Below are 25,918 nucleotides of genomic sequence, written 5' to 3' on the forward strand. Positions count from 1 at the left end.
CTTACTGAACCTGCTCCTTTTACTGGCCAGCACGTAATGCAGTGGGTGGGAGGTATTGTCTACCGTTGTCCTTACCTTGGATAATATCTAGTGAGTTTGCTTGCATCTGTGACTCTTAACCTTCTGCCCCAGCATGCGACAGCATAGAGCAGGGGTGTCAAACTCAAATACACAGTTGGCCAAAATTCAAAACTGGAACAAAGTCGCGGGCTAACATTAATATTTATTGAAATATATTTATTCCTCCAGATATGAGAATGAATCTTTTCTTATGGACTCAAACAAGTTTTGCTGAAAAACTGAATATGGAACAAGCAAAGCTTAATACTAAACAATATATATATATATATATATATATATATATATATGTGCAGAACACAACGCGTAATCTAGGAAGAATACTACAAATAAATTAAGTTATAAATAATACAAAATAAATAATTCATGTGATGGCTGAATATATAAACCGCCCGCAGGGGCGTGCTGGGTGTTTATATATATATATATATAAACACCCAGCACGCCCCTGCGGGTGGTTTATCCTTCAAGCTCGGGTCCTCTACCAGAGGCCTGGGAGCTTGAGGGTCCTGCGCAGTATCTTAGCTGTTCCCAGGATTGCGCTCTTCTGGACAGAGATCTCCAATGTTATTCCCGGGATCTGCTGTAGCCACTCGCCTAGCTTGGGAGTCACCGCACCTAGTGCTCCGATTACCACGGGGACCACCGTTACCTTCACCCTCCACATCCTCTCGAGCTCTTCTCTGAGCCCTTGGTATTTCTCCAGCTTCTCATGTTCCTTCTTCCTGATGTTGCTGTCATTCGGAACCGCTACATCGATCACTACGGCCGTCTTCTTCTGTTTGTCTACCACCACTATGTCCGGTTGGTTAGCCACCACCATTTTGTCCGTCTGTATCTGGAAGTCCCACAGGATCTTAGCTTGGTCATTCTCCACCACCCTTGGGGGCATCCCCCATTTTGACCTCGGGACTTCCAGGTTATACTCGGCACAGATGTTCCTGTACACTATGCCGGCCACTTGGTTATGGCGTTCCATGTATGCCTTGCCTGCTATCATCTTGCACCCTGCTGTTATGTGCTGGATTGTCTCTGGGGCATCTTTACACAGACTGCACCTGGGGTCTTGCCTGGTGTGATAGACCCCAGCCTCTATGGATCTTGTGCTCAGAGCTTGTTCTTTCTTGGATCTTTCTTGTCTTTATGTCAGTGGCTTCTATCTTCTCCTTTGGCCAGCCTATTACCCCAGCAGGGTACCTGATCACGGGCAGGGCGTAGGTGTTGATGGCCCGGATCTTGTTCTTACCATTCATCTGACTCCTCAGGACTTGCCTGACCCTCTGCAGGTACTTGGTGGTTGCAGCCATTCTAGCGGCCTCTTCATGGTTCCCATTCGCCTGCGGGATCCCCAGGTACTTGTAACTGTCCTCTATGTCTGCAATGTTGCCTTCTGGTAGTTCAATCCCCTCAGTTCTGACTACCTTCCCTCTCTTTGTTACCATCCGACTACACTTCTCCAGTCCGAACGACATTCCAATGTCATTGCTGTATAGCCTGGTAGTGTGGATCAGTGAATCGATGTCTCGTTCACTCTTGGCATACAGCTTGATGTCATCCATGTACAGGAGGTGGCTGACAACTGCTCCGTTCCGTAGTCGGTATCCGTAGCCAGTCTTGTTAATGATCTCACTGAGGGGGTTCAGGCCTATGCAGAACAGCAGTGGGGACAGAGCATCTCCTTGGTAGATCCCGCACTTGATGGTAACTTGTGCTATGGGCTTGGAGTTGGCCTCTAGTGTTGTACGCCACATCCCCATTGAGTTCCTGATGAAGGCTCTTAGGGTCCCATTGATCTTGTACAATTCTAGGCATTCCAGTATCCAGCTGTGGGGCATTGAGTCATAGGCCTTCTTGTAATCAATCCAGGCAGTGCACAGGTTGGTCAGTCTGGTCTTGCAGTCTCGGCTGATTGTTCTGTCTACCAGTAGCTGGTGTTTTGCGCCTCTGGTATTCTTGCCAATCCCTTTCTGTGCCCCACTCATGTATTGACCCATGTGCCTGTTCATCTTAGCCTGACAGGAGCTTCCACGTGGTGCTGAGGCAGGTTATTGGTCGGTAGTTGGATGGGACCGGTCCCTTCTTGGGGTCCTTGGGGATCAGGACCGTCCGGCCTTCGGTTAGCCATTCCGGGTGTCTCTCGTCAACTAGCAGCTGGTTCATTTGTGCTGCCAGACGCTCGTGGAGTGCAGTCAGCTTCTTCAGCCAGTAGGCGTGGACCATGTTGGGCCCTGGTGCTGTCCAACTCTTCATACTGGAGACCCTTTCTTGGATATCTGCCACTGTGATGGTTACTGGACCCTGTTCAGGGAGGTCGCTATGGTCTGCCCTCAGATCCACTAGCCACTGAGCATTATGGGTTGCATCCTTCTCCCATATGCTCTTCCAGTATTGCTCCGTCTCCAGCCTTGGTGGTGTTGTTCTCTTATTGTTCCCTTGCCACTGAGAGTACACCTTTGCTGGTTCTGTGGAGAACAGCTGGTTTATTCTCCTGCCTTCTATCTCTCTGGTGTACCTCCTCAAGCGGCTGGCCAAGGCTGTGAGTCTTTGTTTGGCAGTTTCCAAGGCCTCAGGTATGGACAGTTTGCTGTATTTCTTATGCACCTTCTTTGCCGCACCTTTCTGCAACTCCGTTAGTTGGCTAACCTCCCTCCGTGCTACTTTGATCTTGCCCTCTAGCCTCCTTCTCCATGCAGGGTACTGCTCCTAGTGGCTGTTCAACTTATAGCCAAGCATCTCACTGATCACTGCTGCCATATTGTAGATCAGCTTGTTAGTCTCGGTAAGCATGGTTGTAGGTATCATCCGTAGTGCTGCATCATCTAGCAGACCTTCTGAGGGTACTTCACGTAATCTTGGTAACCGGCTACAGGGGATCCAGGTTTCAAGCTTGGCCATGATCCTATTTCTCAGGTCAGTTCCTCTCGCACTCAACGATCCTTCTCCTATCGCACTTGGGGCTATGTACCCAATCTCGGGTTGGGGTGATGATATCTCCCCCCTGACCTGGCATCCTGACTCCTCCTTGCCGTAGCATTTATGTTGTACCTCATCAATCTCTAGCTGTGAGAGCAGTCCCTTCTTTCGAATGTTGGAACACTGAGCTACTAGTTGTTTCGCCGTCATTGTGCATGTTGGGTATCGAAGAATCCATAGGTCCCTCAACCTATTCATGTAGCCCCTTCCGCCGGGGTTACTTGCGTAGTAGCATTCCAACAACGCCCTGTTTTCGTCTCTTGCCCACCGATGCCTTCTTGTTCCAGTAGCCCACTTGTCGTCAGGGTGCCCTGGTTCCTCAACACCTGACGCGGACCTTGTTGATCCGGGCGACGTCCGAGCCGGCATGCCTTCATATTTATCTGTCTCGCTCATGTCTGCGGTAGGCTTGCTTAGCATAGGGGGTCTCGCCTTAGGACCCTTACTGGATACAGACGCCCCAGGCAGGAATCGAACTTGCGACCCTCTGCTCCAAAGGCGTGTAGTCTAACCACTACGCTATCCAGCTGCTATATATATATATATATATTAACTGTATAATACCAGTAGGCCAGCTCTAATAGTAATTTGTTATGGCTTTGCGGGCCAAATGTAATTAGGCTGTGGGCCAAATTTGGCCCGCGGGCCAGAGTTTGACACCTATGGCATAGAGGATGGCATTCACCACACAGACTCATAGAATGTCCTGAGCATTGACCGACAGATGTTAAAAGACTTCAGCCACCTCAGAAAATAGAGACATTTCTGGCCCTTCCTGTACAGCGCAGTGGTGTTTTGAACCCAGTCCAGTTTATTGTCTATGTCTACTCTGAGGCATTTATAGCCCTCCACAATGTCAACATCGACCCCCTGGATTGAAACAGTGGTTGCAGGTTTCCAGTTCCTCCTAAAGTCCGTGGAAAGAAAACTTATTTTTACAGCGAAAAAACCCTTAACTTCCGAGCAAGCACTAGTGATGTGCGGATTGATCCTGAAATATCGATTCCTCCAATACCAATCATTTATGTTCTAGAATCGATTCTCACATTAAAATATCAATATTTTAGTAATTTAGGGTAAATTTGTAGTTCATCATTAACAGGAACACAGTGGAAAGAAACTATATCATTCGGATTGTCTACATTCAAAGGAACTACTTCCTCTTCCGCCTTTCATAAGGAACTGTGTGAAATACATCTGTATAAATGTCTCACAGCCCCTTGGCGTGCGCACTCACAACAATGGCTGAGCGTAGTTGAGTCATGTGTGGACTTGTTTTACCTCCACAAACAGCTGAGACGTGGTTTGCGATACATGTGGCAAAAAAGTGAGGTGTTGTGGTCATACATGCCAACCTTGAGACCTCAGAATTAGGGAGACATTCAGAGGGGCTGTTGGGGGGGGGGATAAATAAATTTACAGTGTTTATTTATCGGATAAAATACATTAAATCACCGTTATTATTGGCCAGCCCGGAAACAGCGCGGGTGTCCAAATTCAGAGGCTGCTTCCACCTGAGGACCGGCCTTCGTGGTCTAAAGAAAGCCGGGTAGTACGGCACGAGCTCCCTCGGCGGACTGAAACTCTGCCGTCTGCTATCTAAAATATAACCGGGCGCTGACGTAAACTCTCGACCGTCTCACACTTTGTTTAATTAGTTTTCTGTTTGTCATTTATTCAGCCGTGTGAAAACCCTGGAGGAACCCTCCCGAGGGATTAATTAAATTAAATTAAATTTAATCTAATCTAATAACTTTAATCTCAGCCAAACCGATTTACTCACGAACAAATAAAACACTGAAAAAGCCAAACAAGAACATTTTTAGGTTATCAAAGTGACTTATATATCATGTTTAACGACCGCAGGGGTTTGAAGACGATGTGTCGGCTCAGATATTTGAAGTTCACACAGCTACATTCTCACCTGACAACATGTTAAAAGTTTTTTGCGACCCAGAAAGAGAAATAAGAGTGATATTAAAACTAAGTCGCTGCCGCCATTGTTGGAGACTGGAATTGGCTGGGCCGCCGTATGAATTCTGCGATATGGTTTTTCACTTTTGTTGTCCAGGTGGAAATTCAGGAGAAATTCGGGAGAATGGTGGCTCCGGGAGAATTTCAGGAGGGGCACTGAAATTTGGTATTCTCCCGGAAAAATCAGGAGGGTTGGCATGTATGGTTGTGGCAACATCACTAACCTTGTCACACATCTCAGAGTAACTCATATCACAGAATATGACGAGCGTATGTTGAGACTGAAGAGGAGGACAGGGACAGGTGGTGCTAGGGTGAGAGTCTCTCACGGAGTCCTTTAGTGCTGCAGGCAGGCAACGTGTTCAAATAGCCACAACTTCAGGTTTTTTATTTCTATATGATGAACTCTGCATTGTTACGTGATAAGAACAAGTAATCTGATGTCCTGTAATCATTATCAGAATCAGAATCAGAATCAGAATGGGTTTATTGCCAGATGTTGAGGTTTACAACATTAGGAAATTGCTGCGGTGCTTCAGTGCAGACAATAAGAATTAAAGTGCTATGTAGAAAGAAAGATATGTGCATGAGATATACATGAGATATATACATGAGAATAAGAATTATGAGTGCTACGTAGAAAGATATATACATGAGTGCAGGTGGTGATCAGTGCCAAACATGGAATGATGCAGTGACACAGCGTAGGGTCATGTGTTAGTGGCGGGGACAGTCATGTGGTTATTGTTCATGTGTCCAACAGCAGAGGGGAAGAAACTGTTCTTGTGGCGAGAGGTTCTGGTGCGAATGGACCGGAGCCTCCTGCCTGAGGGGAGCAGGTCAAACAGACTGTGTCCAGGGTGAGAAGGGTCAGCTGAGATCCGGGCTGCACGCCGCAGTGTCCTGGAGGTGTACAGGTCCTGCAGAGATGGGAGTCTGCAGCCAATCACCTTCTCAGCAGAGCGCACAACACGCTGCAGTCTCTGTTTGTCCCTGATAGTGGCTCCAGCGTACCACACGGTGATGGAGGAGGTGAGGATGGACTCAATGATTGCAGTGTAGAACTGCATCATCGTCCGTGTTGGCAGGTTGAATTTCTTCAGCTGCCTCAGGAAGTACATCCTCTGCTGGGCTTTCTTGATGACGGAGGTGATGGTGGGCTCCCACTTCAGGTCCTGGGTGATGGTGGTACCCAGGAAGCGGAATGAGTCCACAGAGGTGATGGGGGTGTCAGTCAGGATGATGGGGGGGAGTGGGGCTGTGTGCTTCCTGAAGTCCACAATAATCTCCACTGTCTTCTGGGCATTCAGCACCAGGTTGTTGTGGCTGCACCAAGACACCAGACGTTCAACCTCTCTCCTGTAGGCAGACTCATCCCCGTCCGAGATGAGTCCAATAACGGTGGTGTCATCTGCAAACTTGATTAGCTTGACAGACTGGTGGGTGGAGGTGCAGCAGTTGGTGTACAGGGAGAAGAGCAGAGGAGAAAGAACACAGCCCTGAGGGGAGCCGGTGCTGATGGTCCGGGAGTCTGAGACATTCTTTCCCAGCCTCACATGCTGCTTCCTGTCCGTCAGGAAGTCAGTGATCCACCGGCAGATGGGATCAGGCACATTCATCTGGGAAAGCTTGCCTCGGAGATGGTCTGGAAGGATGGTGTTGAAGGCAGAGCTGAAGTCCACAAACAGGATCCTGGCGTAGGTTCCTGGGGAGTCCAGATGCTGCAGGATGAAGTGTAGGGCCATGTTGATGGCGTCATCTACAGACCTGTTGGCTCTATATGCAAACTGCAGGGGGTCCAGGAGGGGGGCCGTGAGGGTCTTGAGATGGGAGAGAACTAGGCGCTCAAATGACTTCATGACCACAGATGTCAGAGCCACGGGTCTGTAGTCATTTAGTCCAGTGATCCTAGGTTTCTTGGGGACAGGGATTATGGTAGAGGACCTGAAGCAGGCAGGCACATGACATGCCTGCAGTGAGGAGTTGAAGATGCCAGAAAACACTGGGGCCAGCTCGTTTGCACAGTGTCTGAGGGTGGCAGGAGACACACCGTCTGGGCCGGGAGCTTTCCGAGCATTCAGACTCTTAAACTGCTTCCTCACATCTGCTTCATGAATATGAAGAGTTGTGGTGGGAGGAGGTGGTGTGAAATCCTCTTTTGTGTGGGGTGAGGGGGCGGGTGTTGCAGGTGAACAGTTTGAAGGTGGTGATGGCTCTATGGAGGGGGGAGAGGTGGGGGAATGAGTGTCCAAAGTGCCTCTATTGTTGGGGTCGTTGGAGGTGTGAAGGCTGCCTGATGGCTCGTCTAAACGGCAGTAAAAGTCGTTAAGGGTGTTGGCTAAGAGCAAGTCATCAGTGGAGTGGGGGGTTTTAGGCTTGTAGTTGGCGATATTCCTAAAACCTTTCCACACAGAGGCCGAGTCATTCTCTGAGATCTGCTGCTGCATCTTCTCAGAGTGCTGATGTTTGGCAATGTCCACTTCTTTAGTGAACCTGTACTTGGCCTCTCTGTAGCAGTCCCTGTCTCCGCTTCTGAACGCCTTACTCTTTTCCAGCCACAGCTTTTTGAGTTTAGGAGTAAACCAGGGTTTGTCATTGTTATAACTCACCCTGGTGCGTGATGGCACAATGCTGTCCTCACAGAAGTGGATATAGGAGGTGACAGTGTCCGTAAACTCGTCCAAGCTGTTAGAAGCAGCCTTCATTGTGTCCCAGTCTGTAGACTCCAAACACGTGCGAAGCTCCTCCACAGCCTCGTTGCTCCACAGTTTTTTAGTCCTCACGACAGGTTTGGAGAGCTTCAGCCTCTGTCTGTACGCGGGGATCAGGTGGATCATGACGTGGTCAGAAAGTCCGAGTGAAGCGCAGGGCACCGCGCGATAGGCCCCGCTGATCGTACTGTAACAGTGGTCTAATGTTCTCTCCTCTCTGGTCGGGCATTTAATATACTGCTTATATTTTGGAAGCTCGTGGCTCAGATTGGCTTTGTTAAAGTCCCCAAGAGCAATGATGAGAGAGTCCGGGAATGTCCGCTCCGTGTGGAGGATCTGCTCTGCGAGTGCGCACTGAGCTGCCTGCGCATCTGCGTCTGGCGGGATGTAAACAGCGGCCAGGATGAATGAAGCAAACTCCCGCGGAGAATAAAACGGTTTGCAGTGAATAAAAAGATATTCCAGAGAGGGAGAGCAGTGCTGAGCAATCACTGTTACATCTGTGCACCAGCCACTATTGATGTAGAAGCAGACACCTCCACCTTTGGACTTACCGGAGAGAGCGGCCTGCCGGTCCGCGCGCAGCAGATGAAAGCCCTCCAGCTTGAGCGCGCTGTCCGGGATGTCCTCACTGAGCCACGACTCCGTAAAACATAAGACACAGGAGGAGGCAAAGTCTCTGTTCATGCTTCTCATCAGGGCCAGTTCGTCTAACTTATTCCAGAGTGAGCGTACATTAGAAAGGAAGATCCCAGGAAGGGCCGTTCTCAGTCCGCGTTTCCTCAAACGCACGAGTACGCCGGCTCGCTTACCTCTCTTTCGACGTCTCACTTTCCTGATCAGAGATTATGACGCTATAATTTAAGATACAATAAATAAAATCCGTTTTTGTACAAAGTATCGGTATCGGATCAGTATCGTCGATACCACCCTGAATATTACTTGGTATCGGATCGGAAAGGAAATCAGTGGTATCGCACATCACTAGCAAGCACCCAGGACGCTACGACGTAATGGGAAATTCACAGACAAACTCACGGATTCTTCCACTGACCGCTGCGGCACACCTGCACCAGGGCAAACATCCGCCTGCTATACAGGTGAAAATAGAGCAACAGGCCCGCTGAGTCCTTGATTTTATCAAAAAAAGTTGTAAAGTTGTTTTTGTAGGATGGCACATTGATTGTGTTTAAATATCAGAATACTACCATACCTTGGTACGTCTATTCTGCAAGAGTAATTTGGTTTTACAAAAGCAGTTTTATATCTTTTTAAAAACAAGAGTGTTGCAGTGCTCGCATTTAATCAAAAGACAACTGAGTAGAAGATGCATTTTTATTAAAGAGGTTCCATTCAGTCACTCTGAGTGACGGTTGGCATGTCACTTTTGGATTCACCTCTCATCTTCATCACCCTCATCGCTTTCTTTAATGCCTTCAAGTCGGGAGTCTTGTTCTTCAGAGTCGCTGTCAGCAAATTCATCCCACCAGTGGAACTGTTTGCTTGCATTACTTTTCTCATCATCACTGTCTTCCTCTCTAAACTGTCTCCTAAATCCTCCAGGAAGCAGATCCTCCGCTGCTTCTCCTTCATCCGGGTTGACTTCATAGTCAACCTCAGCAGCAGCAAGGTCACTTTCATCTTGATGAGCTTCATTGCGTTCCTCTTCATCGTTGCTGCTGTCAGCATTTTGATCATCATTATTATAATTGCAATAATTGTGGTCATTTTCAGTATCTCTGTTATTGTGGTCATTTCCATCATCAGAGTTGCTGTCATCATGTCCATCATCAGAGTTGCTGTCATCAATTTCAAAACGAATGTTGAAGAAATTATTCTGATTGATTCTGAGGGCATGCTCAAAAATCTCACTGTAAATATCTACCATCAGCTATCAAAGTTACAGCATCAAAAGTAAGTTTCACTTATAAAGCAGTTCCCCCAAAACTCACCTTTTTTTCAAAGAAACTGCTCTATGAAAATGTCCTAGTTCAGCTGTGTGTGTATCTGCTTGTTGCTGAAGTCATAAATATGTTTCAGTTGTAACATTTAAACCTGCACTGTAACTGTGCAATAGCTGTGATGTCATAAGAACTACCAGAGTTCCATCCCATGACTGTTCCTTAAAATTCCACCTCAGGAAGGCCAACTCTGATGGCCTTCATCAGGGCTTATGTAAGCTTACTTCAGGAGTACCAATGTAGCCACTGTACTCCAGGTACCCTATGACCCTGATGGAGGGAGGTGTTAGCCCTTTTCTAACACAAAAATCAGTATAAATCACAATATACTGATTGTCATGGTCCTGGGTCGGTGACCCAGCGCTTTTAGTTATCATTTTCTAGTTTATGATGATGATTATTATTGTTTGAGTTCTGTGTGTTATATTTGGTCTGCCTTTGAGTCTGTGTCTCTGTCTATGGTGTCACCCCATCTGTTTGTGAATCTGTCTGTTTAGTTCAATGTCTTGTCTGGTTCCATGTGTCTGAGTTTCCTGTTTTATTGTGAAGGTCCGCGTCGTATGTGAGTGTGATCAGCTTACGTTTCCCCTGTCCCGTCAGCCCAGATTCCTCCCAGCTGTGTTGCCCTCCTGTCTCTCATCCCCTGATTACTGGTGTGTGTATTTAAGCCCTGTGTGTTCTCCTGCCTGTTGCCGGTTCGTCTGTGTTCCTCCGTGTCAGTCTGTTACCCTGTGTTCCACGGTGTCCTGTTCCTCGTCTGCGTCTCTCTGCTATTCATCATCCGTTGTCATATGCTCCCAGGTCTGTTATTTTTAGTTCTCCCTGTTTAGGTGTCTTTAGTTGTTTGTTATGCCCCACTGTTTGTTTGCCACTACACCTCTGTAAATAAAACCACCGGTATCTCATCCACTGCCTGCATCTTGGGTCCTCCTTCTAAATCCACACGGCTCGCCTCGGCAGCCGTGACACTGATATTTAAAAAACAAAACCATGCTAACAGACAGTCATTTCTAAGTAGTGATCAGTGTTGGTCAAGTTACTTGAAAAAAGTAATCAGTAACTAATTACCGATTACTCCCCCAAAAAAGTAATTAGTTACTTCGTTACTTCGTTACTTTTTAAAAACACGATTTACACCCTGAATAGGTGATAAAGCGATAGATCTGTCAGCCCAATTCTACTTTTTCTGCATAATCCATCATATAAAATGTAATCAAATGGAAAAGTCTCTCTTTTTAAAACTTGTTTTAATCTTTTAACTTTATGCATCAAGCAAAAATTTAATTATCTGCAACATTCTCTGACTGGAAGAAATTAGTTTAACATTTAAACCTATTTCCTGCACATTCCAGCACATAATTTTTTTTGTGTGTGTTTACACTCACTCTTTCAAATAGATGCAAGTAAAACACAGCAGAAAATAAATAAAGTCAAAGACTCAGCGGTCCTGTTGCTCTATTTTCACCTGTAAAGCAGGAGTGGGGCAGGCGGAGGTTTACCCTGGTGCAGGTGTGCCGCGGTCAGTGGAAGAAGCCGCGAGTTTCTCTGTGAGTTTCCCATTACGTCGTAGCTACTCGGTGTTTGCTTGGAAGTTTAGGGGTTTTTTCGCTGTAAAAAGAAGTTTTCTTCCCACGCACAGCGGACACTAATGTTTTTGTCACTTTTTATGGAATCAAACTCAAAGTAAGGTCAGTACTTCCACGCTTTAAACGCTGCACGCTCATACTCTCTCCCGCACTGATATATGATGCACTGTTGATCAAGTAACGCGTTACTGCCGATCTCTGTACATATGTGGACGCCAGGTCCTAGGAGGTTAAGGTGCCTGGGAAGGGAAAAACTGCATTATAGGTGGCAGAAAATTCACCTCTGTTCAAGGATCATCATTCACAGTGAACATAGATGGCCTCTTTCATTCCTCTTTCAAACCATCTGTCTTCTCTGTAAAAGATGTGAACGTCAGCATCCTTGAAAGAGTGACCTTTGTCTTTTCGACAGACATGTACAGCGGAGTCTTGTCCCATCGAGGTGGCTCTTATATTTTGTGCCGTGCATTATGTAGATGTGATCCTTGGAGAAGACTCTGCTGTGTTCCTCTGATAAACCTGCTACATAAGGGATGACAGTGTTGTTCCATTTGTCATTCTGTTTCTCCCTAATTAATTGAAACCTTCTTTCCTACCCATCTTCGCTATTTTCATGAAAGATAAGATAAGATAAGATAAGATAAGATAAGATAAGATAACCTTTATTAGTCCCACACGTGGGAAATTTGTTTTGTCACAGCAGGAAGTGGACAGTGCAAAAGTTATGACGCAAAAATTAGAATACAATAAGAATAAATACAGTACACAGCTGTACAGAATAGAATAAAATAATATACTATATACAGTAGAATAAAATAGAATAAAAATATACAATAAGATAAAAATAGAATACGAATGCCATATACAACTGAGTAAAAATACAACGATGCCAGAAAAGATTATTGCACTTAGTGTTATTGCACATGTGTGGATGTGTGTGTTTGTTCAGTTAAAGTCTTTGTTGTGGAGTCTGACAGCAGTGGGGAGGAAAGACCTGCGAAATCTCTCCGTCCCACACCGTGGGTGCCGCAGTCTCCCACTGAAGGAGCTGCTCAGTGCTGTCACAGTCTGCTGCATGGGGTGGGAGATGTTGTCCAACAGGGATGACAGCTTAGCCGCCATTCTCCTGTCACTCACCACCTCCACTGGGTCCAGAGGGCATCCTAGAACAGAGCTGGCCCTTCGGATCACCCTGTTCAGTCTCTTCCTGTCCCCAGCAGAGATGCTGCCGCCCCAGCAGACCACACCATAAAAGATAGCAGAAGCCACCACAGAGTCATAGAAGGTCTTCAGGAGTGGGCCCTCCACTCCAAACGACCTGAGTCTCCGCAGCAGGTACAACCTGCTCTGCCCTTTCCTGTAGAGGGCGTCTGAGTTATGAGTCCAATCCAGTCTGTTGTTCAGATGAACACCAAGGTACCTGTAGCTGTCCACAGCCTCAATGTCCATACCCTGGATGTTCAGTGGTTGCAGTGGAGAATGCTTGTGCCTGCGGAAGTCTACCACCAGCTCCTTGGTTTTACTGGCGTTGATCTGGAGGTAGTTCAGCTGGCACCAGTCCACAAAGTCTTGAGTCAGTCCTCTGTACTCCTTGTCGTCCCCATCAGTGATGAGGCCGACTATTGCAGAGTCATCAGAGAACTTCTGCAGGAAGCACTGGGTGGAATTGTGGGAGAAGTCTGCAGTGTAGATGGTGAAGAGGAACGGAGCCAGAACCGTTCCCTGTGGGGCCCCCGTACTGCAGACGACCCTGTCCGACACACAGCCCTGAGTCCTCACATACTGTGGTCGGTCGGTGAGGTAGTCCAAAATCCAGGTAGTGAGGTGATGGTCCACTCCAGAGTTCTCCAGCTTGTCCTTCAGAACCGAGGGAAGAATAGTGTTGAAGGCACTGGAGAAATCAAAGAACATGATTCTCACAGTGCTTCCAGCGGTCTCCAGGTGAGCGAGGGAACGATGTAGGAGGTGAATGACGGCATCATCCGCTCCAATGCCAGGCTGGTAGGCAAACTGAAGTGGGTCCAGTGATGAGCTTGTTAGGCGCCGAAGCTGAGCCAGGACCAACCGCTCCAGGGTCTTCATCAGGTGGGATGTCAGAGCCACCGGCCTGTAGCTGTTGAGGTCCTTTTGAGATAACCACATTTTAAGAGCTTACTTCACATGTGTGTGTTCCTTCGTTTTCCCTTCTGGCTTAGAGGGAACATTTTCTTCCTGGTGTTGCAGGTTCCTGATTGCTCCAAGTTTGTGTTCCAGAGGGTGGTGGGAGCCAAAAAGGAGGTACTGGTCCGTGTGTGTGGGCTTTCGGTAAACTTCAATGTTGAGGTTTGATCTCCACTTGGCAGTGTGCATGCATGTACAGTGTGTGTATGGTGTGTAGTTCAATGTGTAGTAGCAGTGTGTGTCCATTTACCTTTGTGGTGGGGAGCCTGTCTCAGCAGCCGAAAAAAAAGCTCTAAGCTGCACTGATTCTAGTTGCTGGTGCCTTGTCTTGCGGTCTTGCGGGTTGCACACTTCGTGCTCACATGGGATCCTGGAGCCAGCCATTCCCCTGGCATATTGCCCATGGTCACACATTTCACACAGACAGCGGATCCTGGCAGTGGCTGCCTGAGGTCAGTGAGTTCTCTGATGTCGCGGGCGTCCCCCTGTTCCCACGGTCTTGCAAGTTCACGAGCAGTAATGTAGAAACTAATGGCTTATCTGTTGAAGCCGGGGCAGTCAGTGTTTATTTGTGTGTTGTTTTCTGGGAAGGCCAAGAAAGAGCTAGAACACCTAGCAGGAACTCCCTGCTCATTGACTCCCTGTAACTAAGGTTACGGACTCCCTGCTGGCTAGGCTACACGGGGCTATGTCTACCCAGGCTTGTCTAACCAATTTGGTGTTCATTTCATCCCTCTACCTGCATCACCTGTCCCATCACATGCTGGCAGGTTCTGGGGACCCTGACATTGCACCTGAGCTGCTGGCCACTTCCACTCACCTGGCTTCCCTACCCTGCCAGCTCTCCTCTTTCCACCATGCCTAAGTGGGCAAAGTGGGGATAGTGGATGCCTCACAGGCAATGGTGAAGTTTTTTGGCCCTCGGGTGGCATCCACTCCCCTATCTGCGTGAGGCCAGGCCCATCTTCCTGCAACCCCTCCCAGCACCTGCCCTCCAGCAGGAGCCAGTAGAGGGCGACTATCAGGAGGAGGATACTGACTCTGGGGTCCACTTCCCCGACATGCCCATCGTCCACAAGTTGGACCACACATACAGCCCAACGGTCACACCTCACCAATAGTTTGCTTCGCTTTAGTTTACTGAACAGTCACTGCTTTAAATATGTTTTACTTATTAGCCAATATAATTTCTTGGTTAAATTAATTTTTTTCATCACACCATACAATGTTCATAGGGAGTGTACACATGTCACGTGGCAGTGAAAGAGGCCACACGAAACAATGGTCAAAATTCTGTTTTATGTTATATTAATTCATCTTTCTTTGTTTGAGTAACCTGGGGGTTTGGCTTCTCCTCCCTGATTGGTAAAAGGTGTGGCAGAGGGCTAATTGATCTGAAGTACTGCTGAAAGCCTCATTGGACTAAACCAAATGCTTCAGTGCCTGGGGGGGTGTTTGGAGTTTGTTTAATCATTTTGTGTTAGTAGATTATATGGCAGCCATTTGTCTTCCCCTTGTGTGTCATATGGTGTACCTAAGCCAGTATTTAAGTTCATGTGTCATTTCAGCAGGTCAGTTTGTCTTATGTTTGTTTGAGGTTTTTTAGTTGGGTTCATTAAGGTTCAGGATCAGATGCATTTGCTTTATATGTGTGTTATGAGCAGTTTGCCTTATGGGCGTGACCTTCCTGTGCTTTTTGATTTGTTGGAGTCCGATCAGATCCAGCAATGCCATGTAGCCGTTACCAGAGCACAGGCTAAGCAAGTCAATACCCACTCTGAGATTCTGAGTGCGCTGCCCAAGACCACAGCTTGCATCAAACGCCATTTTTACTGGCCTGGTCTGAGCAAAGATGTGGCTCCATTTTGTAAAAGTTGCCCACAGTGTCAGATAGCATCTGTTAAAATTTCCATCAGCGCTGCACTCCAACCTCTCCCTGTCATCGGCATTCCTTTTGAGCATCTTGGAATGGAAATTGTAGGGTCTGTTGAGAGGAGCAAAGCGGCATTCCCAGGTGGAAAAGTGTGCGGCATCGCTCCAGAGAACATGTTTCCACTGCTCTAGACTCCAGTGGCAGCATATTTTAAATCATGGATCTAACACTTTGCATTGCACTTGGTGATGTAAGACTTGGATGTATGAGTATGCGCGAACATACTCATCAGCTAACACGACAGCTTCCTTTACAGCTTTTGTTCTCAGCTTACTCAAGAACGTGTAAATCACCTCTCAGTTTTTCAATTTTTCAACAAGGGCCAGTTGCCACAGCTACTGTTTCATCTCCATTTTCTTGGATGTACATCAATGATCAGATAGTTGTTCACACTCTAACTCATATTGCTCCTTTGCTTTGCCTCAGTTCTAGTTTCCTTCTCCACCTTGGTCCTTTGTTATTTCATCATCCTACAATGCTTTTTATCTTCTTCTTCAATGACTGAATCATCTGTCATCAACCACAGCATTAATGATTGTAACATAGTCCTCTTTCTCCAAATTCCCCTTACCACCAACACCATACTAGTGTTAGACTTGGGCAAACTAAGAGGTCCTGGACAACGTAACCTGAACTTCCAGAGTCTGGAAAATGAAAAGTATGCTTATATTTAACTAAATTATTTTGCTCAGTCATAATTACAGCAACATCTGCAAACTACAGAATCCTCTTCGATTTGGAATAGATCAGTGATGTCCAACTCCAGGCCTCAAGGGCTGGTGTCCTGCAGGTTTTAGATGTGACCTTGACAGTGTTGGGGAGTAATGGAATACATGTACCGGCGTTGCGTATTTAAAATGGTAAATGGCCTGTATTTATATAGCGCTTTACTAGTCCCTAAGGACCCCAAAGCGCTTTACACATCCAGTCATCCACCCATCCACACACACATTCACACACTGGTGATGGCAGCTACATTGTAGCCACAGCCACCCTGGGGCACACTGACAGAGGCGAGGCTGCCGGACACTGGCGCCACCGGGCCCTCTGACCACCACCAGTAGGCAACAGGTGAAGTGTCTTGCCCAAGGACACAAAGACCGAGACTGTTCAAGTCGGGGCTCAAACCGGCAACCTTCTGATTACAAGGCGAACTCCCAACTCTTGAGCCACGATCGCCCAAAATCTAAAATACAAAATATGAGTAACTGTATTCCGTTACAGTTTCCATTTAAAAAGGTGGTATTCGGAATGCAGTTACTTTGTTGAAATAAGTGGATTACACGGCGGTCTTTTCCTGTTTCATATGTTAGGCTATGCCCTCTCTATTTTTGATAATTCCACGTCATTGGAAACCCAAACAAAACACGCATTAAGAGGCTCTAATGTGTGTGTCTGAATCTAGCGGCCTATGTCACCCCTACTTGCGGCCCGCATAATGAAAAATTATTGTTCAAAAAATGATTTAATATGAAAGCAATAGGCAGAGTGTTACAGGCATAGCCCTAAAGAATGTAACCTTATGGGCAGTGTAGCCCAGTTGTAAGTAAGCTATTAAGACTCGTCTGTACACTGTGTTCGTGTTTTCCTCTGAAACAATAAGTTCTGTTGGAGCAGCCTTTCAACACCTCTGTCTGTCTCTCGCTAGCAAAGTTGAGCCAGACAACAAAGTAAAGCTAGTTTTTGGTTACGAGTCCAACACGGAACCCGACATATTAGCCAGAGGTCCCTTTACTATGGTTCAGCGCCGCGGACCTGTTTTATATACAAGATCGCTGCAAAAAGTGCAGCCTTACCTAATGTCCACCTACTGTTACTCATTTATATTAAGATTTAAACATCTAGTTGGTGTTGGTGTGGTGTGTATTCTTCAGTAATAGTAATAAATCACACAGCAGTAGTACATTCACTGGACTGTTTGAATCTTATTATTATATTTTTACTACCCAGTATTTGAACATTTTTTATGTGTCTATTCGATTCGTTCTGATTATAAGAAAGGCCAGTTTGCTTTAAAAAGTCCAAAAAGTCAGTACCGTGCAGTAATAAAACAGAAGTACACCAGAAAAAATCCAGCTTTTGAAAGCAAATGAAGTTGTGAGAGAACAAATCTTTACAGTGAAGGAAGCAAATGTGATTGTGTAACTCCTGTATGGAAATGTTTGCTCCGAACAAAATATTAGGAAAAAGCATGCATAGCAATCAATAACCCTCTATCCCTCCCAATAAGCCGCTGAATCATAATTTCCTTCTGATTGTGAATCACAGTTTCAGCTTCAAAGCTCATGTCCCAGCTTCACACTGATTCACCTGCCTCTGCACTCTTCGAGGCCAAAATTGCAAAAAGAAAAAGCTTCCCCACATTCTGAGGTCAGGAGAAATGCTTCCCTCGTGTAATCACGCTCTATTGCTTGCTCTGGTCTCTCACTGACAAGCTCTGGAGAACCTTTTCTGACACAGATCACAACTCTGAGTGATGTCAACTCCAGACAACAGATACAGATCGGAAATGAACAAGACTAAACAGCTGAGTCACCCAGATGTATGCAGGAGTGTTAACAGCATGCATTTAAATACATACAAGTATAATAAATACCTCTGTTACCATCCACTTATAATGTTTGGTTGTTCACAGAAATGGATATGAGCCAGGAAAAGCGGCCAAGTGTTTTCACCAAAATTTTTCCATAACACAGCTGAAATGTCTAAAATAGTCAGAAGCTTTCACAGCAGCAATGGAAGCTTGTGGCTGGGAGCTTTTATGGATCCTTTCAGTAATAATCTAGAAGACAGCTAACAGATGCTGCTTACATAAATGAACAGTGGACACTTGACCTCACAACTTCTTAGATCATCGTTGTTTGCTTTTTGCTTTTGGGGGCATACTGCAAGCTACCCAGGCACTGAAGGATGACAAACTTCCAGATGTCTGAAGTTATTACAGTTTGTTGGGAGCAGTGTGTTTTATAGTGACAGGAGGGTCTGAACAGATATGTGAAAGTTCTGACATATATCTGCTTCTGCTACTTTCTTCTTTATCAGGTGAATTTGTAAAAGATTCCACTAAACAGTCACTTTAACTGATTTTCTCGCAAATAATCAAAGAGTAAGTTCTCCAGATCCAGCTATCATCCATGTATTTCAGACGAAATCTAGTTTTCTCTTTTTGTTCAAATACTTTCTAATAATATAACACACATATATCAGATGTTGCTCCCTTCCGTTGTGAGAAGTCACTGAATGACGGTATATTGACGAGTGACAGTTTCCTAAAAGGAACAAGCACACACCCTAACCCTAACCGTTTTGTCTAAAGACTGATCATTTACCAACATAGTACATTCACATCGACGCAAAGGCACTTCAAATCAATACATAAGATCTGCATACAATTCAGACCAGCTGCAGTCTACATCAGCAGAGCGCCTAGACTTCTATGAGTTTTAATTATTCACAAGTACGCTTCATCGAACAAAACTGGGGCAGGGAGATGAATTACAGGGAGGCAGATTACAACTCTCCGCCCCTCCCATCCCTTGCTAACCATCTGCCAAGCTTCTAACTAAAAATAGGTGTTAGACATGCGTAGAGACGTCAAAAAATGTGCTCGTCTGAATAGAATAGATTTGAAAAGCATGAGAGGTGTTGCCATGGGCATATAAACAGTGTTGGGGAGTAACGGAATACATGTACCGCCGTTACGTATTTAAAATACAAAATATGAGTAACTGTATTCCGTTACAGTTACCGTTTAAAAAGGTGGTATTCAGAATACAGTTACTTTGTTGAAATAAATGGATTACACTGCGGTACTTTCCTGTTTCATATTGTCGCGGGTCAGGACTGTTTGGGTTTGTTTGACAGCTATGTTCTGTTGTTCCAGGCGGCAGCGTTACGGTTGCCATGGTTACAGGGCGACACGCTCTCTCTCTCTCTCTCTCTCTCTGCGACTGTGTGTTTCCTGGGTGAGAGAGCGCCTTTTCGTTGTTGTTGTTGTTGTTGTGCTAAACTAACAGGCAGAATGCTACAAGCATAGCTCTAAAGAATGTAGCATCATGGGCAGTATAGTCCGTGTTGCAGGGAGAATGGACTGCCATACACGTTATGTGTCTGTGAGCGAGGAGGGAGAAAAAGGGGAGTGGAAAGGTACGAGTTGTCATCGAGGAAAAACGGGAGCTGGAAGCATGTAAATATAATAATAACCAGAGGTGTGGACTCGAGTCACATGACTTGGACTCGAGTCAGACTCGAGTCATTAATTTTATGACTTTAGACTTGACTTGAAAAAATGTTCTAAGACTTGTGACTTGACTTGGACTTTTACACCAATGACCTGGGACTTGAATTGGACTTGAACCGGTTTACTTGAAAAGACTTGATATTTTACCCCAAATACAAAATTTAACATGCATATTATATAGAGATTGAAAATGTGACGTCATTCACGGGTAGAACCGCAAAGGATTCTGGGAACTCGTGGCAAGCGGTACTAGCGCACGCAGGCTTTCAATTAAAATCAGTTATACAGCGATAAAAAGAAACACAAGAAGCCGTTGTATTATTAACTGTAATAGCCGGTCGCATGACAGCCACGGGAAGCCGACGGGTAAAGAGATCGGTTGTTATCGGATTACGTCGTTGAAGAGAAATTGTTCAAGCCATGTTTCCGAAGTAACAAAGACGCGACGGGTGGCCTGGATTGCAGCCATTCAAAGATCAAATATAACGTCCCAGAACTCTCCAGCTCACAGGTTAGTCTGCTCCAAGCATTTACACGAAGGTCAGTGTTTTTTAGTAGTTAATACGTCATTTTCATAACATAACTGGTGATATAGGTTACAAGCAAGTCTGGCGCTGAACAGAAATTGTCGCGCTATGCTCCTTTATTTATTGTGCATAAATAGTGAATTGTCCTGACACAATATTGCGTTTCGCTTCTGTTATTATGGTACATTGACAAAAACATATACTTTTATTCACAGGATAAAACAGGTTTTTTGTATCACTAATTGCCCAGTACGATTACAGCATACAATATTATTGTCACTGCTACATTTCTGTGATGCTACCAGAAATTATTTCCACTACTAATTAATTACCGTTGAGCTCAAAGGTCCTATTAATAAACGGTTAACGAATGTGTATTTATGACGACGATTTGTGAGACTGGTAAACTTATGATATGTACGATGGTCTTTACTTTCTACACGGTGCATTTCAAGGTCCTGCACCCATCCGTCGGTAAACTGTACCTGGGCTTGTTGCAGTGACCTGAAGTTACTAAACTTCATGAGTGTATGCACTCACTCCAAGAACCGTATGATTATAAATATGCATATAAATATGCTAGGATGAGATAGCTGACTTCATCTAACTAGCAAATGTTGTCCAGGCTACGTTGGTGATACAGTTTTTTTTAATGTATATGATATTTTTGTCATGCGATTTTAAAGCCGGTCCTACAACCGCATCCAAGAATAACATGCAGCTTATCTCAGAACTGTCGGTGAAAATTATTCTTGGAGCTAGGTTTAATTGAGCTGCATTTTAAAGAGGTGCAATTTCACAATTTGTGTATATTTTCTAAGTTCACTATTTTGTCATGTGTTGAGAAAAACACAGATTTTAAAATTACATGGTCTAATATTTACATTTAGCATAACTGCAACATTATTTTTTCGTTGTTTTTTTTTTTTTAAAGACTCGAAAGGACTTGAAATTCAAAGTTTCAGACTTGTGACTTGACTCGGACTTTTACACCAGTGACTTGAGACTCGACTCTGACTTGCCTGACATTACTTGAGACTTGACTTGAGACTTGAGGATAAAGACTTGAGACTTACTTGAGACTTGCAAAACAATGACTTGGTCCCACCTCTGATAATAACCACTGCAGCCAAGAAGAGAGCCTGACGAGCCCAGTTGTAAGTAAGCTATTAAGACTCGACTGTACACCGTGTTCCTGTTTTCCTCCGAAAACAATAAGTTTCGTTGGAGCAGTCTTTCAACGCCTCTCTCTGTCAAGAAAAGTTGACCCACACAACAAAGTAAAGCTATTTTTCGGCTACGGACCCCGCCGTATTAGTCAGAGGTCCCTTTACTACAGTTCGGAGTCGTGGACCTTCAGTAACAGTAATAAATCACACAGCAATAGTACATTCACGTTGTTGTAAAAAGCATGATAATATATTAAGTAATCCAAAGTATTCAGAATACGTTACTCTCATTGAGTAACGTAACGGAATACGTTACAGAATACATTTTGGGGCATGTAATCTGTAATCTGTAATGGAATACATTTTAAAAGTAACCTTCCCAACACTGCATATAAATGGGTTATGAGAACAAAAAGTAAAAAAGTATTGTAAACTATAGAAGTGCACCTGTAGATAAACATAGCTACGAGGTAAACAGCACATTTGCTTTTATTTAATTTATTAAGACAGATGAAGCTCGAAACAGACCAGCAGCCTCAGTCTGAGATAAACTGCACCATTTAATCTCAGATTGTAGAACACCTGGGGGTCACTGTAGCTCTGTTTCATCTCCACCCACCTCCAGCATTCACTCACCAGCCCCATACTGCTGCCTGAGGATGCCTGCGTCTCCTGACAGGGGTGAAGCTGATGACCTGGCCACTGAGGTGGTGGATATGAAGGGAGACAGGAGACCAAGCTGAGACTCTTGAGACACCCGCTGCTTCCCCAGCCCTGGCATTTGACCTCCTGCAAAATTTTTGCAAGGCTCAGAGGTGGCCCTCCAAGATGAGGCACCTCCCAAAGCTGTGATGGTATTCCTCAGTGATCCACGGTTCTGAATGTGTGACACAGCCTCTTCAGCCACCATGCTGTCAGCCAGTGTGACATGCAGTGTAGCATGAACATTAAATTCCTGACTTTCATCAGCCCACAGATCAGAAACACGGCACTCATACACGCCCTCGTCTTCTTTCTTCACCTTGGACAGGCTGAGGCTGTGAGAGATGGCATTGCCCTGAACACGCACAGTCTGAAAGTCAAGCACAGAGATCATGGGAAAAAATGGCAATGCCTCAGTAACATCTGCTTTTATTATGCATTTTATTCATCGACCTGTAGTTCCATGTTTTATGACTAACCACCAAAATGTGACTCTTCATTAGTTGCTCAACACATCAACACAAAAGATTTATAAAGCCTTCATTATCTCTAATAAGGACACATGTTACTAACTCCTATATAACATATTATTTGCTAGTTTAGCATAAACTAAATGTGCACAAGAGGAATCTTTGAGCCTCACTTTTGTGCTGCCGCAGATCAATCTTCATGTGCCAGAAAGAATTTCATGCTCTCTCTAAAGTGTGAATATCATAGAACAAATCCAGGGAATAAAACACTTTCAACGGGACAGTAAAGCGGGTACTTACACTTATTTTTGTGGCTTCTCTTGAAACATCCTAAAAAAAGAGATACTTTTATCAGTTTTGAAAATCTCACTGAATGTCAGCTGCACATTTTGGCAACAACACGAGTTTTCCTTCATTTTGTTTCAGAGAGAGGAAATGGCACAAGCAGAGCTGTTTGTCTCAAAGACACCGCTGATAGCCTCTCTCCTCTCTCTTTGTCCCTTGGGTGTGTTTTCTTCTGCTTTCTTTCCCCCCTGCTACATGTTGTAATGGGCTGAAGGGGAAATGAATTTCCATATGCGCTCATGATGGTGGCTTGAAACACCAGACCTATCAGATAATGTTGACAATCACCAAGTGCCCAAAGTCTGAGTGATGTGTGGATTTTAAAATGGTTCAACAAGTGCTGCTTATCGCTACTGAAATGTGGAGAAATGCTTTAGCAGTATTCCCAAATATAGTCAGTGTTAATGCTTAAAGGATGTTAAAATAAATTGTAGTGCAGATGATGCAGGGTAGAGACAGAGACACACACATATGCGTGAGGGCTATAAGTACCTTGGCTCTGTTAGCCGGAGCAGTGATCTGCAGCTCATCTTCAGACATATCTTTCTTCAGGTACCACCACTGGATCTCCAAAGACATGGGTGCTGAGCTGACAGCTTTAAAGGCGCAGGGCATTTCAACATCATCTCCTTCCCCCACACTCACATCTTTAGGGACTTCAGTAAATGTAGCTTTGGTGTGTAAGGGTAGAAGAGAGAAAAAGGTGAGACGGCAATTTTGCAAGTTTTTAAATGAGCAATGCCCTCCTCTGCAGATTGGTCTTTCATCTGCCCCTATTTAAATCACATCCCTTTCATAGTCTGACACGTTTCTACTGAGGTATCCAAAAATCTCCCCTGGCTTTATTTAAGTGAAAGCATTTTATTTATCTATTCATGTTATTAGAGAAGGATAAGCTGCTTAGTGTCAGCATTAGCAGGGCAAGTGGCGCTTAGCTGAAGGAGCTTTTTAATGCCAATCTATCTCCGATGTTTCCTTCATGTCACTTCACTTACCATTGGCACAAATCATACAGGCTGAGTTGATAAGGAAACAATAAAGGATCCCGTCGAGTCCCGTTTTTTCCATGTCACAGTTAATTCTTATCACGTTCACGAGCGTTGGACGGTCATTTGACCTGGACGCGATGTTACCCGCCTGCTCAGATAACTCCAAATACAGGCACAGAAGAACCCCGATTCAGACGCAGCAGCAGCAGCAGCAACACGCAGGATCCAAAGCTGAGCTCGGGCATAATTAAACTATTATTACAAATAGTGGATCCCTCAGAGAAGAGGCGCCTCCTTCGTTCCCAGCTGACTACCATCTGAGAAAACGAACTTCCTGATCAGGGACTTCCTCTACCTTGGTACAGTGCTTCCCTGAAAGAAGAAAGGCTCCATCCTCACTAACGGTCTTGTGCGTGTGTTAAAGGTCGGAAGTACTGCAGCTGAGGCAGCCAGAGACCAACAGCGATCGCTGCTGAAAAGTGCAGAGCTTCGTCGCTGCGCCTCCTCTGTCTGCTGTCACCGACCTGCAGCCCTCCCGCTGCTGTGCACGCTGCAAAGAGACACACACACACACCGCCAGTCTTGTCTTCCCACTGCTTCAGGGCTCCAAATATAAATACCAATTTTCTTTTATGCATTGAACTCACACACTTGCTGAATTAGTGTGAAAGCTGAGCTGAGTCATATTAATTGAACGACACGTTGTTAATGGAAATGAATGAAAATGTAACTTTTCAAAGCCGGTGAATTTTAAAAAATCTATTTATGTAAAATGATAACGAAAAAAATGATTGACTTTTCATGTTCAAAGCTATGATAGTTGTAAATGAACCTATTCAAAAGTAATTTTAAACTTGTGCAAATGATGACATAAAATCTTGCAGCAGCCTCTCTGTGATTTCTCTATCATGATCCAAGGTGAGCATCACGTTTTCGGGTGTATTTTTCCATCCCTGCTCAAGTGGGGGAGACGGATAGTTGTAACACACTGCAATCCAAAATATCTGCATGTCTCTGTTATTAAATAGTAGAGCTATTTTTTATTTTATTTACTAATTGCATGGCATGAGTGAAATTTTACAATTAACCACATAGTCTGGGTACGTTGTAACATAATGTAACACAATGAAATAAGGGTGCTGACAAAACCTTAGTATGTAATCTTTTTTATTCAACACTTAAATGCACGGATAAACATTTGTGTGTGTGGAGGTGTGTGTGACAGAGTGCAGAAATATGGATTTTGAACCTATTCTAACAAAAACAACAACTTTTCACCAACTGAATATTTCATTCATTTTGTTTGGCCTTCATTCAGTCTCGCCTCATTGGCTCAGTGGGCATTGTAACCTACAACTCTTGCACTAAGATTTGAACATAATAATGAAGATGAAAAAAATGTATTTGTGCACCAGCTTCATTAACTGAATTGTATGCGTTTGTGTCAAGTTTTTAATCACCATCAGATGGCTGACCTTGGTGTGGTTTGCAAAGTGCTTCAGAAAGATGAGGAACTCCATCCATCCTATATTTCCATTACCAATACTTCCTACTGGCCCATCTCTGACAAGTGTCTGCATAACGTATGCATGGGAACACAAACATTGGAGGAGTTGTGTTGCCAATGGCATTAACTGCACATACAAGGGTGAACCTCTCTCTGCTGATGTCATTGCCCCGACTTGTTTAGTGCCACATTTGCAATCATTCTGTCTGGGGTTTGCACAGTTGTTATGCCAGTCTCATCAATATTCAATATCAGTGCTAACAACTAACCTGATTGGCTACCTCCCTGGACTTTTTGAGTGACAACAACAACAACAACAACAACAACAACAATAATGTGCAATAAACACTCACTCATTCTTTTATTTATTTATTAAGTCATTCTTTTTTTGCTCATACCTTTCTTGCACTTTAAGTTACTGTGTTGTGTTGTTACTGTGTTGTGCTCAGTTGTGTTTAGTTGTGCATAGTGCCAACATGGAACAGTTTCCACTTTCGTTGTACTATTGTAGTAGATATGACTGTGCAATGACAATAAAGAGTTATCTTATCTTAAATTACATTAAAACATACCAAAGTAAAGCAATCTCTCTC

At 44.8% G+C, this 25,918-nt stretch overlaps 1 protein-coding gene across 2 annotated transcripts in view; it reads right to left on the reverse strand.

Moving 5' to 3' along the window:
- The window catches only part of vstm2b (V-set and transmembrane domain containing 2B), a 30,521-nt gene extending 6,158 nt beyond the window's left edge, over positions 1–24,363 (reverse strand). The window contains exons 1-4 of one of the 2 annotated variants that reach the window (XM_082531296.1): positions 23,825–24,362; positions 23,322–23,500; positions 22,785–22,814; positions 21,949–22,384 (exon numbers count right to left, since the gene is read on the reverse strand). In XM_082531296.1, coding sequence (XP_082387422.1) covers positions 21,949–22,384; positions 22,785–22,814; positions 23,322–23,500; positions 23,825–23,897 — 718 coding nt within the window. In that variant the 5' untranslated portion in view covers positions 23,898–24,362. Of the gene's footprint in view, positions 1–21,931; positions 22,385–22,784; positions 22,815–23,321; positions 23,501–23,824 lie in introns of both variants that reach the window. The other variant, XM_082531297.1, reaches the window with a different exon arrangement.
- Between the last annotated feature and the right edge of the window lie 1,555 nt (positions 24,364–25,918).

The sequence above is a fragment of the Aulonocara stuartgranti genome (assembly GCF_965226115.1).
Source record: "Aulonocara stuartgranti genome assembly, chromosome: 1".
NCBI classification, from domain to species: Eukaryota; Metazoa; Chordata; class Actinopteri; order Cichliformes; family Cichlidae; genus Aulonocara; species Aulonocara stuartgranti.